General features: G+C 46.0%; 1 protein-coding gene across 1 annotated transcript in view; it reads right to left on the bottom strand.

Moving 5' to 3' along the window:
* The window catches only part of LOC142302402 (plexin-B2-like), a 335,800-nt gene that overhangs the window by 86,337 nt on the left and 233,216 nt on the right, over nt 1-16,247 (bottom strand). Inside the window, exons 6-9 of the mRNA XM_075343449.1 lie at nt 15,008-15,130; nt 12,775-12,875; nt 10,774-10,900; nt 7,550-7,703 (exon numbers count right to left, since the gene is read on the bottom strand). Coding sequence (XP_075199564.1) covers nt 7,550-7,703; nt 10,774-10,900; nt 12,775-12,875; nt 15,008-15,130 — 505 coding nt within the window. The remainder of the gene's footprint in view (nt 1-7,549; nt 7,704-10,773; nt 10,901-12,774; nt 12,876-15,007; nt 15,131-16,247) is intronic.

Raw genomic sequence — 16,247 nt, 5'->3', positions numbered from 1 at the left:
CCCCCAGTAGGATCACTGGCTCACCAGTTTTAGTGCCAAAGCAAGAAGGAGGAAAGCCAATAACTGGTTTAAAGACCAATTCAATCCGAGGAAACATCGGAGAACTGAACCATACCACATGAACAACATGTGTACCCGAAAAAACAGAAAAACCCCGAGAAAAACAGGGCGGGTGCTGGGTCTCCCAATTGGAGCTAGAAGAAAAGGAATTTACGGTAAGTAAACAAAATTCCCTTCTTCTTTGTCGCTCCATTGGGAGACCCAGACAATTGGGATGTCCAAAAGCAATCCCTGGGTGGGTAAAAGAATACCTCATGATAGGGCCGTCAAACGGCCCTCTCCTACAGGTGGCCAACCGCCGCCTGAATGACTTATCTACCTAGGCTGGCGTCTGCCGAAGCGTAGGTATGCATCTGATAATGCTTGGTAAAAGTAAGTAGACTCGACCAGGTGGGTGCCTGACACACCTGCTGAGCCGTAGCCTGGTGCCGTAATGCCCAGGATGCACCCACGGCTCTGGTAGAATGGGCCTTCGGCCTTGAGAGAACCAGAAGCCCAGTAGAACTGTAGGTTTCAAGAATTGGTTCCTCGAGCCCCCGAGCAAGGGTGGATCTGGAAGCTTGCGACTGTTTACGCCGACCAGCGACAAGGACAAAGAGTGCATCCGGGTGGCGCAGGAGCGCCATGCGGGAAGTAGAACCTGAGTGCTCTCACCAGAACCAACAGATTGCAAATCTTTCTGAAATTGATGGACTGGACGAGGACACAAAGAAGGTGAGGTGATATCCTGATTGATATGAAAATGGGATACCACCTTAGGGAGAAATTCCGGAACCGGACGCAGAACTACCCTGTCCTGGTGAAGGACCAGGAAGGGAGTTTGTATGAGAGCGTTGCTAGCTCGGAAACTCTCCTAAGAGACGAGACCGTTACTAGAAGGCCACTTCCCGTGACAAACGGGAAGGGAGACATCCTTCAAAGGCTCGAAAGGCGGCATCTGGAGAGCAATTAGAACCTTGTTCAGATCTCAGGGCTCTAACGGCCGCTTGTACGGAGTGCTGAGAAGACAAACTCCCCGTAGGAACGTGCGTACCTGAGGAAGTCGTCGTTTCTGAAAAAATACAGATAGCGCTGAGACTTGTCCCTAAAGGGAACTGAGCGACAACCCATTTTCCTACCTAGATTGCAGGAAGGAAGGAAACATAGACGATGCAACCGGCCAGGGAGAAACACCCTGCGCCGAGCACCGAGATAAGAACATCTTCCACGTCCTGTGGTCAATCTTGGCGGACGTTGGTATGCTAGCCTGTCTCATGGTGGCAACCACGTCCTGAGGTAATCCTGACGACACTAGGTTCCAGGACTCAATGCCACACCATCCGGTTGAGGGCCGTAGAATTCAAATGGAAGAATGGCCCTTGACACAGCCAGTCTGATTGGTCTGGTAGTGCCCCCGGTTAGCCTACCGTGAGGCACCACAGAACCGAGTACCACAACATCCTCGGCCAATTTGTAGCGACGAGGATGGCGCGGCCGCAGTCGGTCTTGATCTAGCGCAGTACTCTGGGCAACAATGCCAGAGGTGGCACCTAAGGTAGCTGGAACTGCGACCAATGCTGAACTAAGGCGTTTGCCGCCAGAGCTCGATGATTGTGAAACCGTGCCATGAAGCTGGCACATTGTTGTTGTGCCGTGACGCCATTAGATCGACGTCCGGCCTCTGTCAGCGGCGCCAGATCTCCTGAAACCCGTCCGGGTGAGGAGACCATACTCTTTCGGCCACACCTCAGCGACTTAGGAAGTCAGCTTCCTAGTTTCCACACTTGGGATGTGAATTGTGGATATGGTGGATGCCGTGTCTTCCACCCACATCAGAACCTGCCGGACTTCCTGGAAGGCTTGCCGGTTGCGCGTTCTTCCTTGGTGGTTGATGTATGCCACCGCTGTGGAGCTGTCCGACTGAAGTCGGATATGCTTGCTTTCCAGCCGCTGTTGGAAGGATTGTAGGGCAAGATACACTGCTCTGTGTTCAAGAACATTGATCTGAAGAGTGGACTCTTGCTGAGTCCACGTACCCTGAGCGCTGTAGTGGAGAAAAACTGCTCCCCACCCTGATAGACTCGCGTCTGTCGTAACTATCGCCCAGGACGGGGATAGGAAGGACCTTCTTTTTGACCAAGAGGTGAGAAGAAGCCACCACCGTAGAGATTCCTTGGCCGCCTGAGAAAGAACGACGACTCTGTTGAGGGACGTCGACTCCTCGTCCCATTGGCGGAGAATGTCCCATTGTAGTGGACGCAGTAAAACTGCGCGAAAGGAACTGCCTCCATTGCTACCATCTTACGTAGGAAGTGCATGAGGCGTCTCAATGTGTGCGACTGGTTCTTAAAGAAGAGCTTGCAGCCCGTAGTGAATGCTGTTTGTCTAGCGGCAGCTTCACTATCGCTGAGAGAGTAAGAAACTCTATGCCTAGATATGTTATCGATAGGGTCGGGGTCGGATCTGACTTTAAAAAGTTGATGATCCACCCAAAACTCTAGAGAGTCTCCAGCGCAACGTTCGGGCAGTGCGAAGCGTAGAAACGCTAGTGCTCTGGATCAATCGGCACGTGTGGATAAGCATCCTTGATGCCTAATGATGCTAGGAAATATCCTTGGGACCTTGAGGCGATGACATGGCGGAGGGATTCCATCCGGAACCGCCTGGTGTCCACGAGCTTGCTGAGCATTTTTAGATCCAGAACGGGACGGAACGGCCCGTTGTTATAGGTACCGCAAAGAATTTGGGGTAAAAACCGTGACCTTGTTCCTGAAGAGGAACGGGAGTCATCACTCTTTCTGCCTATAGAGTGCACCCTGTTTGCAGAAGAGCAGCGGCCCGGCCGGGAGGTGGAGAAATTCTGAAGAATCGAGTTGGAGGACGAGAAGTGAGCTCTATCCTGTACCCGTGAGACAGAATGTCTCACACTCAATGGTCATTGACCTATGGCAGCTAAATATCGCCAAGGCGGGAGAGCCTGCTACCGACCGAGGCCGCAAGTCATGAGGAAGCCGCCTTGGAAGCGGGTTTTCAGACTGTCGCTTTTTTGGGCGAGACTGAGCCCGCTAAGAATCTTAGCTCCTCTGATCCTTTTGAGTCCACATTGGACGAGGAAAAATGGGACCTGCCCGAGCCTCGAAAAGGCCGAAAACCCCGACTGCCTCTTGCTCTGTTGGGGTTTGTTGTGTCCGGGCTGAGGAAAGGATGAATCCTTACCCCTGGACTGTTTGATGGTTACATCCAACGCTCACCAAACAGTCGGTCAGCAGAAAAAGGCAACTGGTTAGGCAACCTTTTTTGGAAGCAGAATCTGCCTTCCATTCACTTAACGAGCAGACCAGGCTCTGCTTAAAAACACGGAGTAGCGGAGGCTACCGCCGCACGGTTCGCAGAGTCCAGGACAACCTGAATCGCGTAAGAAACAAATGCAGACATTTGAGAGGTTAAGGATGCCACCTGCGGCACAGATGTACGTGTAACCGTGTCAATCTGTGTAAGACAAGCTGAAATAGCTTGGAGTGCCCCAAGGGAGAGAATGCCGGAGCCAACGGTGCGCCGACAGCCTCATAGATGGCTTTCGACCAGAGATCCATCTGTCTGTCAGTGGCATCTTTGAGTTTGCAGTTCCATCTCCCACTGCAACTATGGATCTAGCTACAAGCCTGGAGATTGGAGGATGCCGCTCGGGACATTGGGTCCAGTCCTTGACCAAGTCAGGGGCAGGGATAACGTGTATCCTAAGCCGTTTGGAGAAGCGCATATCTGGATAAGCGTGGTGTTCCTGGACTGCCTCTCTGAAGGCAGAGTGGTCCAGAAAAATACGTGAAGCTGACTCCTCCACTGGAGGAGCTGTGAGAAATAACCCACATTCTATAGATGGACGCTATAAGATTATTTACTATGGCGTCACAATCAGGTGTATCCAGATTGAGAGCGGTCTCAGGATCAGAATCCTGAGCCGCTACTTCCGCCTCATTACACAGCGAGTCCTTCTGTTAGGACCCTGATGAAACCGAGGCCGCTCATAGCGAGCCCACTTAGGCTGTCTGGGACTGACGTCCGTGCAGAGCCGTGACTCTGGGATGCGTGTGACATTCCCGGAGCTGTTAGTTATTCACACTGAGGGGGGCCATGGATCAATGATTCAACAGTGCCCATATTGTGAGAGACATGTCCGGACTGCTAGGCTTCTAGTATCATAGCCATAGTCTCAGAAAAACTGTCAGTAAATACTGCAGACACCGTCCTCATCCCCTGGCCATTAGTGCATACAATGGGAGTCTATGTACCTGCCGGCCGTATAGCCGTACATGCTGTACCAGCTGTATAGAAAAACATGTGGTTCTGCACCTTTGTTTTACACAGAGAATATGCTGATAACTCCTCCGCATAATCCAGGAGGGTATATACAACGTGCGACCAAACAGTGCAATGTATATAGTACAAGCATATCTATAAGTGCACTTCTGCACTAGTGGGGTTAGCACCACAGGTGCTGCTTAACGCCTGTTACAGCGATTGTGTGACTATCAGAATGCCAGGGTCTTCCACACTTGTCTCTGTATCGTACAGAAACTGACACTAATGGCTGCCGGTGTCCTTGTAGAGAAGGAAGCCGTGGGCGTGCCTGAGAAAGTGCGGGAATCCGGATTCACAGTGCACACAGTGAGAGGGGTGGAGTATGCAAAACATACTCCAGCTCTCAGCTCTGCTCTATGCAGCGTCACGCCCCTACCCTGACTGTCAGGGCTGTGGGCGGTAACGAAGGGAGACTAGGCCCAGAAGCCGGGGACTCGAGTTAACAGCGCGGCCGCCGTAAAAGCGCGGGCCGCGCTGAAGTCCCCGGCGCACCACAAGTGCCAGCCGCGCCGCAGTTCCAGCGGCCGGCGCGACTGATTCATAGAAGTGGCCAGCGTCCCGCCCCTCTCCTGACTGGCAGGTCTGGGGGCGGGAACGAACGGAAGCAGGCCGCAAAAGCCGGGGACTCTAGTTATCAGCGCGGCCGCCGTAAAAGCGCGGGCCGCGCTGAAGTCCCCGGCGCACCACAAGTGCCAGCCGCGCCGCTGCCAGCGGCCGGCGCGACCGATTCCTGGAAGTGGCCAGCGTCCCGCCCCTCTCCTGACTGGCAGGTCTGGGGGCGGGAACGAACGGAAGCAGGCCGCAAAAGCCGGGGACTCTAGTTATCAGCGCGGCCGCCGTAAAAGCGCAGGCCGCGCTGAAGTCCCCGGCGCACTACAAGTGCCAGCCGCGCCGCAGTCCCAGCGGCCGGCGCGACCAATTCCCATAAGTGAGCCTGCTTCAGCAAAGCTGAATGAGGCCATGGCACAGGCGCCGCAGCGCTGATGTCCCCCGGCGCACTACAACACCCAGCATGCTGCGGTGTGAGCGCCAAATGCACGGGGACACAGAGTACCTTGAGGAAGCAGGGCCATGTCCCTGATGTACTCCGCTCCATCCAGCATCTTCTCCAGGGGCTGTAGATGGAGCACGGTCTCAGTGCCTGGAGACCGGTAAATCCCACTTCACCCAGAGCCCTGTAAAAAGGGATGGGGAAGGAATCAGCATGTGGGCTCCTGCCGCCGTACCCGCAATGGGTACCTCAACCTTACAAACACCTCCGACATACAGTGGGGTGAGAAGGGAGCATGCTGGGGACACTATATGTGTCCTCTTTTCTTCCATCCGACATAGTCAGCAGCTGCTGCTGACTAAAAAGTGGAGCTATGCGTGGATGTGTTGCCTCCTTCGCACAAAGCACAAAACTGGTGAGCCAGTGATCCTACTGGGGGTGTATAGCCAGAAGGGGAGGGGCCTTACACTTTTAAGTGTAATACTTTGTGTGGCCTCCAGAGGCAATAGCTATACACCCAATTGTCTGGGTCTCCCAATGGAGCGACAAAGAAATGGAATGTTTAGTCATACTCCCAGGTCTTACTCCCAGGATTATGGTGTGGGGTGTATATGAAAGTCAGGTGGGATGGGGTTAAATCCTAGATCTCCAGGGTTTGATTATATGAACTTGCCTAGCTTTTTAATTGAAGCAAGAAATGGGTTCACGTGGTGTTCTGTGTGTTGTGGGAACAGAACAATGTGTGGATTCTGCTGGGAGCTGCAGAGTACCATTTGTTGCTGACCAAACAGCCAGGAGAAGGGTCTGGATTGCTGCATGGGGGGACCATGGTCTGGGTGTGGGAGGAAGAGAAATCCACTAATGCTGGCAACCTCAGCCTGAAAATGAGAGGGAAAGGACAGTGATCCGAACTGGTGACGATACATTGATATTCCTTTTTTACTGGTACGTAAACTATTTTCCAGAAAGAAGCAGTTTTGTTTTTGGTTTTTAACAACTGGAGTCTTACGGAAGTAATAAAACTTCACAGTTTTTTGGACCAGACTGCACTGTCTGTGTGAATGCTACCGACTGCCACCTGTAGGGACTCCTGCTCTCTAGTAGAGTAGCCATACTCCTCCAGTCTCATTTGAGGTACACAAACAGCTCAAAGTTATACTTATTTTGTTGTGAGACCAATGGTTTGGCCATTTCTAAAAATTGTCCCCAGAACCATTCAACAATGTAAACCTCAATGTTTACCTGTGCTACCGTATCTTTCATGACCTAAAACTACCATGCCTGCAGTCTCCGGACTTGTCTCTCATCTGGAACGTCATTGATCAGCAATTACAAAAGTAGCTGCTAGTGGTTAATTATGATGATTTGTGTGCCCAAGTACATTAAGCAAGGCACAGCATTCCTCAGACAACCATTAATAACCTCAATGATGGCTTGCCAAGGTGTGGGAGTGCATTTCTGCACATAGCACTCAGACTTGATATTGAATAAATCAAGATATCTTTCAAATTTTGTTTCCATTTCCTTATTTTGTATATCATTAGCATGTCCATTAGCCCTATAATTTCAATAATTCCATGACATTTCCTTCTTGGTATTGCAACTTCAATGCTAAAGAGTGTAAACACACACACACACACACACTCTATTTTCATTTATCTTTATGCAAATGTGTATGTAGAAATATTTTAAGTGTATATGTGCAAACACACACACATCCATCTGTCTATCTATGTACACACACACACACACACAGTGTTGTGCAGAGGTTTTAGGAGGGTAGGTAAAAAATGCTGAAAGGTAGGATTGGTTTTAAAAATAACAGCGTTAATGTTATTTGCACAAGATTATAGACATAAAAGTCTGTGGTTGGTTCTCCAAGATGTTTGGAAAAACCTACCTTCCCTCAAAAACTGTGTATGACCGTACATAGAAGAATTGATGGTTGGCTGTGGTTTTGAAAACAAGGGTGGTTACAAAGAATATTGATTTGATTTACATCTCATTTGTTCTAACTGATAAAAAAAAATAATATCACCTAAAAACATTTCATTTCAATGTTTAAAAGTCTTCTTACCTAGCAGAATTTGTTCCACACATACACAAAACTTTCACACAGTACTCTATATATTGTATTTTCCTTTATATCATTTTACTTACCAAGCCCTGGCAAAGTAGCGGAAATGTCATGAGGGTGAGGACAAGAAAAAGATCCATCACTTTCCAAAATGGCTGGACGTATGTGTCCTCCAAAGTTGCAAGTCAGCTGGTCATCTTTACGCAATAATATCGATGGCGTCACACTTAACATAACCTGTAACAGTAAAAGTAATTCCGATTTGTTTAACCAAAGGGACTTCAAAATATATTTGCATAACAAACAAAATAAAATATGAAAAGCATGTTGAAAACAACTGTGCTATTACTTATATTAACAGAATTCATGCCTTAACTTTTTCCCATGGTTATTAGAAGGAAAAAACTGGGAAAACATGCTTTACAGGTAGAGGACACAGAGGTAAGCAGTTCTCAGCCTTTCATTGAATGTTATGAATGCAGTTTATGTAATGCATGTTTGTGTGTGGGTTTTCGGTGTGTACTCTCCCACACACTTCAAATACTATTAATGACTTTCTCTACAACTGTCTCCAGTGTATGTGAGCCATATCAGGGAATTCGATTGAGAGATATGTTGGGAAGAAGGATGCCAATTTCCATAAATCAATGTAGAATAAATACACGATATAGCATACTGTATTTCCATATTTTTCGGACTATAAGACGCACTTCCCCCCCACCCCCAAATATGAAGGGGTGGGGGGAAGGGGAGTCTCGTAGTCTAGATGTACTTGGCTTGCTGTAGAACAGAGGAAAGGGGGGGGCTGTGGTGGTGCAGCTGGCTCCAGGAGGCAGGAGCAAGGTCTCTGTGGGATGAACACGTGTATCCGCTATTAAAGAGAGTGAATATTCACTACTCCCCACATCCATAATTCCGTTCACCTCTCAGCACTGATGCCAAGAGGTGGCCAGGATTGGGGGTGTGCGGAACAGTGAATATTCATTTTCTTTATTAGCGGACACACTGATTGCTCCAGCCGCCTGATTACTGCAGCGACTGGGGCGATCACATGTGTCAGCTATTAAAGAATATTAATATTCACTGCTGCCCACACCCATAATCTCAGGTGTGGGGACCAATTATTATTTATTATTATAGCTCCATCAATTCCATGGTGCTTTACATGTGAAAGGGGTATACATAATAGGGACAAGTACAATAATCATAAACAATACAAGGCACAGACTGGTACAGGAGGATAGAGGTCCCTGCCAGCGAGTGCTCACAGTCTACAAGGGATAGGTGAGGATACAGTAGGTTAGGATATGAATATTTATTGTGGATTAAGCTGGCAACTGATGTCAGCAAGTAACTTTGAGCGAATGGCAATTACCTCATGTGCTGCCCCACTTACAAGCCGAAGTCAGTTGCTAGCATCAGAAGAGGATCATATATATACCAGGATGGGTGACATACCCTGTTTCCCCAAAAAGAAGACACTGTCGTATATTGTTTTTTGCCCCGAAAAAAGCACTAGGTCTTATTTTCAGGGGGTCTTATTCTCGAGGAGACATGGTTTGGGGTAAGTTTACTGTCCACAAAAAGCAGAACCCTCCCCCTTCCCAAGATCGTCATACTTACCAGCCCTGGGCGTCTGTGTGGCTCCCAGATCTACCAGCACGTCGCCCTCCCCTGCTTCTGGTCGCCACACACACACATCAGAACACACACACATCAGATAGCACACTGACATATACACATACACTCACACATCAGATAGCATACACTCATATAGACAGACACACACACATCAGATTCCATATCATTCCTCCCTGGGATCTCTGTGCAGCACACCATCCTCCCCTGCGTCCGGCCGACACTCACACATCCGATCGCATACACTCACACATAAGACAGCATACACACACATCTAATCGCATACACTCACGATATCAAATATACCTGTACAATCGCACGCACACACTCTCAACATCCGGAGATACTACATGCTTCCAGCAATGTGATCCTCAAGCAGGTCCTGGAAGAGCCACTGCACAGCGTCGCAAGTTCTTATGCGCGCCGAGAAGCAAGCGATATCACTGGATGTGGTGAGTATGTGGATGCGATCTGGTGTGTGTGTGTGTGTGTGTGTGTGTGTGTGTGTATATAATATATATATATCTGGGGGGTGCCCGCTGTCTATAATGAAGTGTTCTGCAGAGTCTTTAACGTTTTTTTTACCGCTGCACGGACACTTGATTATTGACCACGGCTAGGTTGGTAATCAATCTACCAGGATGGGAGATGTATATACCAGGATGGGAGATGTATATACCAGGATGGGCCCAGCATGGGGGACATATATATCAGGATGGGAGACATGTATAGCAGGGTGGGCTCAGGATGGGGGTTATATATGCCAGGATGAGAGACGTATATACCAGGCCCAGCATGGAAGACATATATACCAAAATGATGGACATATATAGCAGGATAACCCCATGAAGGGGCTCATATATACCAAGATTAGAGACATATATATATATAAAGATAGGTACAGGATAGGGACCATACATACCAGTATTGGGGATATGTATACCTGGAAGAGGTCCAGGACGGGGGACATTACCCCCATAAGTGTCAGCAGTAAATTTCCCCCATAACAATGCATCAAATTTTTATTTTTTTACTATTTTCAGCCACTTTAACCTAGCTGTGTCTTATGGTCTGATGCATCTTATAATCAAAAAAATATGGTAGCTTTAGAAAAGGACATGTACCATATAATCCATGACTTATATCAATACTCTATCGCGGCTATATAAAAATTACAAAACTGAACATGACTTGGACCAACACTCCTCCGGTGTGACCCAGGCACTTTTAATTAGCAGGAGACTGCATGAGAGTTTCTGCCTATTTCGCACAGGTGCTATGGGACACTAGGTCACCCACCCTGCTGGTGCACAATCAGGGTGGTTGGTGCAAGGTGCTGCACTTTTCATTTCGGGGACCCACTGAGAGGTTCATCGTGTAGCGGCAGTGGGCTAAACTAAGAACCTCATCATTTGTTTTGTACATTTCTGCTTAGCTGCAATAGATTAACGTATACAAGTTTTGGTTGTGAGGTTCATGTCTTTCTACAGCTATGATTAAAATTACAATATGTAAGCAAATGTAATCATTTTTAGGCTTAAAAAAAATAAATCTGCTTTCATTTGAAAAAAACCCATAACTTTTCTGTTATATAGTTTAAGAAGGAGCCTCCACCACCAGAAGAACAACGCCTGTGTCATACAGGACAGTATAAGCAGTAACTACTTACATCACTAAGATGTCCAACACTCATATTACTTGGTTGGGCACGGTCAATCTTCAAGCAAACACCATCAGGACTCCATAGCCAATGATTTGGGTCACTGGCTCGACCACAATGTTCTTTTAAGGTGCATCTAAAAATGATAGGGTAATAAAACTAGTAAGTGGAAATGTTTAACTAAATGAATAGACGTGAAAGGTAAAACAGGAAGTTCATTTCTGAGATGGCAAAAATTGTTTTATAATGTATGACATACAATTGGAAGCTGTGTTTGGGTGTTTCTGCTGAAATATCTGCCAAACTGTGGACATGGCTGGGCTTAAGTGTGAGAAACTGTACATACAGTATATCTCCTGTATCTGACTGGAGAAAATAGTATTACATCTTGCCCACTTAAATCAATAGACCATATTGTCCACTTTGGGGAGTTTCTAGGTTAAATCACTGCATAAGGATAATACAGGTAAGAGATGAAATGGCAATTTGTAGGTTTTCCCAAAATCACACCCTATCCACTCCTCTGTGACTACCCCTCCAGTTAAACCCCCATTGATGGTCCCATTGGTGAGATCACAAACCCAAAACTTGTATGAATGTACAGTACAGACCAAACGTTTGGACACACCTTCTCATTCAAAGAGTTTTCTTTATTTTCATGACTCTGAAAATTGTAGACTCACATTGAAGGCATTAAAACTATGAATTAACACACGTGGAATGAAATACTTAAAATATGAAACAACTGAAAATATGTCTTATATTCTAGGTTCTTCAAAGTAGCCACCTTTTGCTTTGATTACTGCTTTGCACACTCTTGGCATTCTCTTGATTAGCTTCAAGAGGTAGTCACCGGAAATGGTCTTCCAACAGTCTTGAAGGAGTTCCCAGAGATGCTTAGCACTTGTTGGCCCTTTTGCCTTCACTCTGCGGTCCAGCTCACCCCAAACCATCTCGACTGGGTTCAGGTCTGGTGACTGTGGAGACCAGGTCATCTGGCGTAGAACCCTATCACTCTCCTCCTTAGTCAAATAGCCCTTGCACAGCCTGGAGGTGTGTTTGGGGTCATTGTTCTGTTGAAAAATAAATGATGGTCCAACTAAACGCAAACCGGATGGAATAGCACGCCGCTGCAAGATTCTGTGGTAGGCATGCTGGTTCTGTATGCCTTCAATTATGAATAAATCCCCAACCGTGTCACCAGCAAAGCACCATCACACCTCCTTCTCCATGCTTCACGGTGGGAACCAGCCATGTAGAATCTATCCGTTCACCTTTTCTACAAAGACACGGTGGTTGGATCCAAAGATCTCAAATTTGGACTCATCAGACCAAAGCACAAATTTCCACTGATCTAATGTCCATTCCTTGTGTTCTTTAGCCCAAACAAGTCTCTTCTGCTTGTTGCCTGTCACAGCTGCTAGGAAACCACTGCTAAGTTTACCATGAAGGCCTACTGCACAAAGTCTCCTCTTAACAGTTGTTCTAGAGATGAGACTGTGTGTCCAAACTTTTGGTCTGTACTGTATGCCAAACATAATATGAAAGTATGTATAGTGTACACTCTGTAGATCTACATAGTCAGATTGGGAACATGTCTGGTTTGAATTAAATACAGAGTAGTGATGAGCGAGCACTACCATTCTCGGTACTTGAAATGAGCAGATCTGAGGCTTGAACATACTAGACTCGAGTACCAAGTATAATGGAAGTCAATCCGAATCACAAGAATTTTTTTCCAGAAGATCTTCATGAAAACTGCTTGAGTTCCCCATGGTCTTCCATTTTACGAGTCAAGCCCGTCCGAGTGTCCGACCTACTTGTTTCGAGTACTGAGCACCCAAGCATGGTAGTGTTCACTCATCATTAATTAATAGTGCTGTCTGTACTGCGTATAAGATATGCAGTCATTTAGTAAAACATTTTAACCATTCTCCATTTCCAACACTCATGGCACAGTGGCTGCTATGGTTTAGATTACACAATGACCACAAAATCATTTTCACTTACTTTCCATCTACTACACACCACCCACAATAAGGATCCTTTGCCTGAGTACACTCATTGCAGCTCAAATATCGGTGACAGTCCTGAACAGGAACACGATGCACCTATGTGTACAAGATGGTAAGTTTACAATGCAGACGAGAAGTTACCATCATCATAATATGCATAAATACCTCACAGATGTGTACAATAAACTACGAAACCACTTCCCATTACACATGTAAACTTGACATTCAGGTAATATTGTGAAAGGCTTTGCTGGAGATGAACCTGGGGTTGCCCCAACTCAAGAATAGAGTGCTGAAATGCCCTGTCAGAATGGAGCAGGCAAGCCACCAGTCTATACACTGTCTATGGGAATGCCGGAAGATAGCCAAGCGATGTATTCAGCCATCTCTGACAATCTCACAGACTGGGATTTAAGAACCCTGTTCTCAGGATAAGTGGTGGTTAATACTACTAGGAGCCAGTGATGTGGGGATTTCTATACACAGTAGTAGACAAATGGTTTGAGACTGAAACAAATTTGGTTTTCAAATGTTGGCGTTTAGATCTTTTAATCAGATGTTCTTCCTATGGTTACTGAAGTACAATTAGCAGCATTTTATATGTTTTTATAGTTTTATTTATAGATACACCAAATTTATGCAGAGACATAATATTTAAGATTTTGTCACTTATTTTTCAAGATTTCTGCAATTCGCTCAAACATGCTGGATATCAGCTTCTGGGCCAAATCCTGACTGATGGCAATTCATTCTTGTCCAACTACTTTTTGAGAATTGACTAGAGGTTCTTAGGCTATGTGCCCACGGGGAAAGTGTCCTGCGGTTATATCTGCAGGACATTCCGCAGGAGCTCCCAGAAATCCGCAGCACAACTTTGTCTGTTTCCATGCTGCGGTTTTATTGTGGAATTTCCTGCGGATATGGTGTGGGCATTCTGCATTGAGGATACAGTACCATGGCTTCGGCACTGCATCCTCAATGCAGAACAAGTGCTGAGTGATGGGGGAGTTCATACTTCCCTCCATCACGCAGCACTTCACTGTCCGGACGTCAGCATCTGCACTGTGCAGGAGAAGGTGGGTGGGCCTGCACTAGGTCCGGCTGTCACATGACCGGAGCGCGTGCAGGCCCCGCCCATCTCCTGCTTCCTGCTCCTAGCTCCACTGCCGTGAGGTCCTCTGCACCGAAAGAAAGTGACGGGGGTCTACTATCAAGGCAGGTAAGCCTCTATCTCCATAGTGGAGCGCCAGGATTTCTGCAGGTAAAGCCGCAGGAATAACTGACATGCAGTTATGTGCGGCTGCGGGACATTCGCAGGATATTCCGCAGCCGCACATTCCGCAACGTGGACACAGACACTCCCCATGTCCCATAGGATAACATGGGGAGTGTCTGTACATGCTGAAACCTGCGGATTTATCTGGAAAATCCAGATAAATCCGCAGGTTTTCCGCGGCAAAATCCGCAGGAGAAAGCTCCCGTGGGTACATGGCCTTAATGGGATAGAGATCTGGGCAGTCTCCAGGCCATTAACCTAAAATCTAAATGTTTTTTCGAAGACTCAGTTATGTTTTTTATATTTTTTAACCCATAAACAACCACAGTATTGGTTGAAAACCAGTGACACAAGGTCTAATATTCCAATAAATTTATTAAACAATATGTTCACAATTTTTTAGATACAACAAGGTGTTTCAATGAATGTAAGTATAGCACTCGGGATTGGTGGGTACATGCACCATTAAAGTACACCACAATTACAAGGTCACTTAGCAGATCACAGTATTATAATTGCAATATACCACATGCATTATCAACAAGAAAGTGACAACAAATAATACTGGCACACTATATTACATTAAATAACCATAGGAGTCTGCATGGAATATTAGACCTTGTGTCACTGTTTTTCAACCAATACTGTGGTTGTTTATGGGTTAAAAAGTCTATCCTAGTGCGGTCTGTTATATATGACTAATATAGGACTTGATGTTTAATCATCTTTTTTATATTGTAACATGGTGCTCCATCTTAATGGAAAAATATTATTCATCATTAAATTGCTCCTGGATGGTTGAAGGATGTTTAGATATCATTCTTTGGTCATGACAGTGTTCATAGGTAATATTATGAGTGAGATCACAGAAAAGTCACTGATGTGTGCACGAGCCCTAAGGCTTTGGTTTTGCAGCCCATGTATTTACATGTGAACATTAGACTGTACCAACCTTCTTCTTAGTCATGACATAGAGGTGTTCTTTGGTAGGATCAAAAACCATCCCATTCTTGACTGTACTTTTAGTATCAAAGGGTACAAATCTGTACTCTCTTGACTTCTTCCCAAGAAATGCCTATAAACAACAGTCAACAATTAAGTTTCTAACTCAATTCATAGAATGAACATATGAAGAAAACAAAAAAAAAAAAAAAGACTATGAAAATAAAAATGACATACTCCAAGGCAGAGCAATAGTAGTGTGTAACCGACCGTACTAGAGTATTTTACTTTGCACTAATACAAGCATATTCAGAATTATAAACTTTTTGATGAGCTACTCGATAAGCGGGAGGCTTTAGGCATAAAATAAGGGCTGCATGCTTAACCGGTGCCAACAACGTTCTAAGTATAGTACTTGGCACAGAGAATGATTGTGCAGAATGTGGGATGAAAGGAATATCTGCATAATTATTGTTTTCACTCTCCCTCTCAGGGATCTCACAGAAAAGTCATTTAAGATAAATAATATTGCACTGCATCACAACTGGAGCATTTCTTTTATGTGCTATAAGTTAGAAAAGATCTATATTTATCCACATAAAAAAAAGAATATGATTGTTACAACAGTTTGATTCCTTTGAGCTGCAGTCTGACTAGTAACTACTCAGACAACCCTTCTCAATATCTCTGTTTCCCACAGTAAAGTAATAACATCTATACTCGCCTACAGTGCTAGCCATAGTGGTGTCAGTGCTGGCTCTCTTGGGGATGGTGTGACATTACGTCACACGATCCCTGCAACCATTCAAAGGCCACCTCACTCCCCCCCTCCCCTGAACAAACCAGACGTTTGGAGGAAACAAGAGAACAGCCACAGGTTTCGCTTTTCCCTGATGTCTGATGGAGAGGAGAGTGAAGCCAGAGCTAATTGGTTGCAGGGAGTGCATGACATATGGTCACGTGAACCCCAGGAGAACCAATGCTGACAATACTAGAACAGCGCACACACCAGAGGTCTCATTTAACTGGGGTGAAACATTGGGATTGAGAAGGGGTTTTCTAGTAGTGGAATTTTGAATATGCTATAAAAGTCAGGAGTTTGTACTGCAAAATACTTTGTCAGAACTTAAAAGGAAATTGATAAAATGGCATAGAAGGTGAAAGTCGCCCTTCACCAAGGTTGGCCAATGCAAGTGAACTTGCTTCATTCCACCAATCTGACTACAGAGATTGCTTACTACTATAAATGG

The sequence above is a fragment of the Anomaloglossus baeobatrachus genome, chromosome 4, assembly GCF_048569485.1.
Source record: "Anomaloglossus baeobatrachus isolate aAnoBae1 chromosome 4, aAnoBae1.hap1, whole genome shotgun sequence".
Taxonomy (NCBI): Eukaryota; Metazoa; Chordata; class Amphibia; order Anura; family Aromobatidae; genus Anomaloglossus; species Anomaloglossus baeobatrachus.
This window is presented reverse-complemented; position numbering and strand designations above follow the sequence as displayed.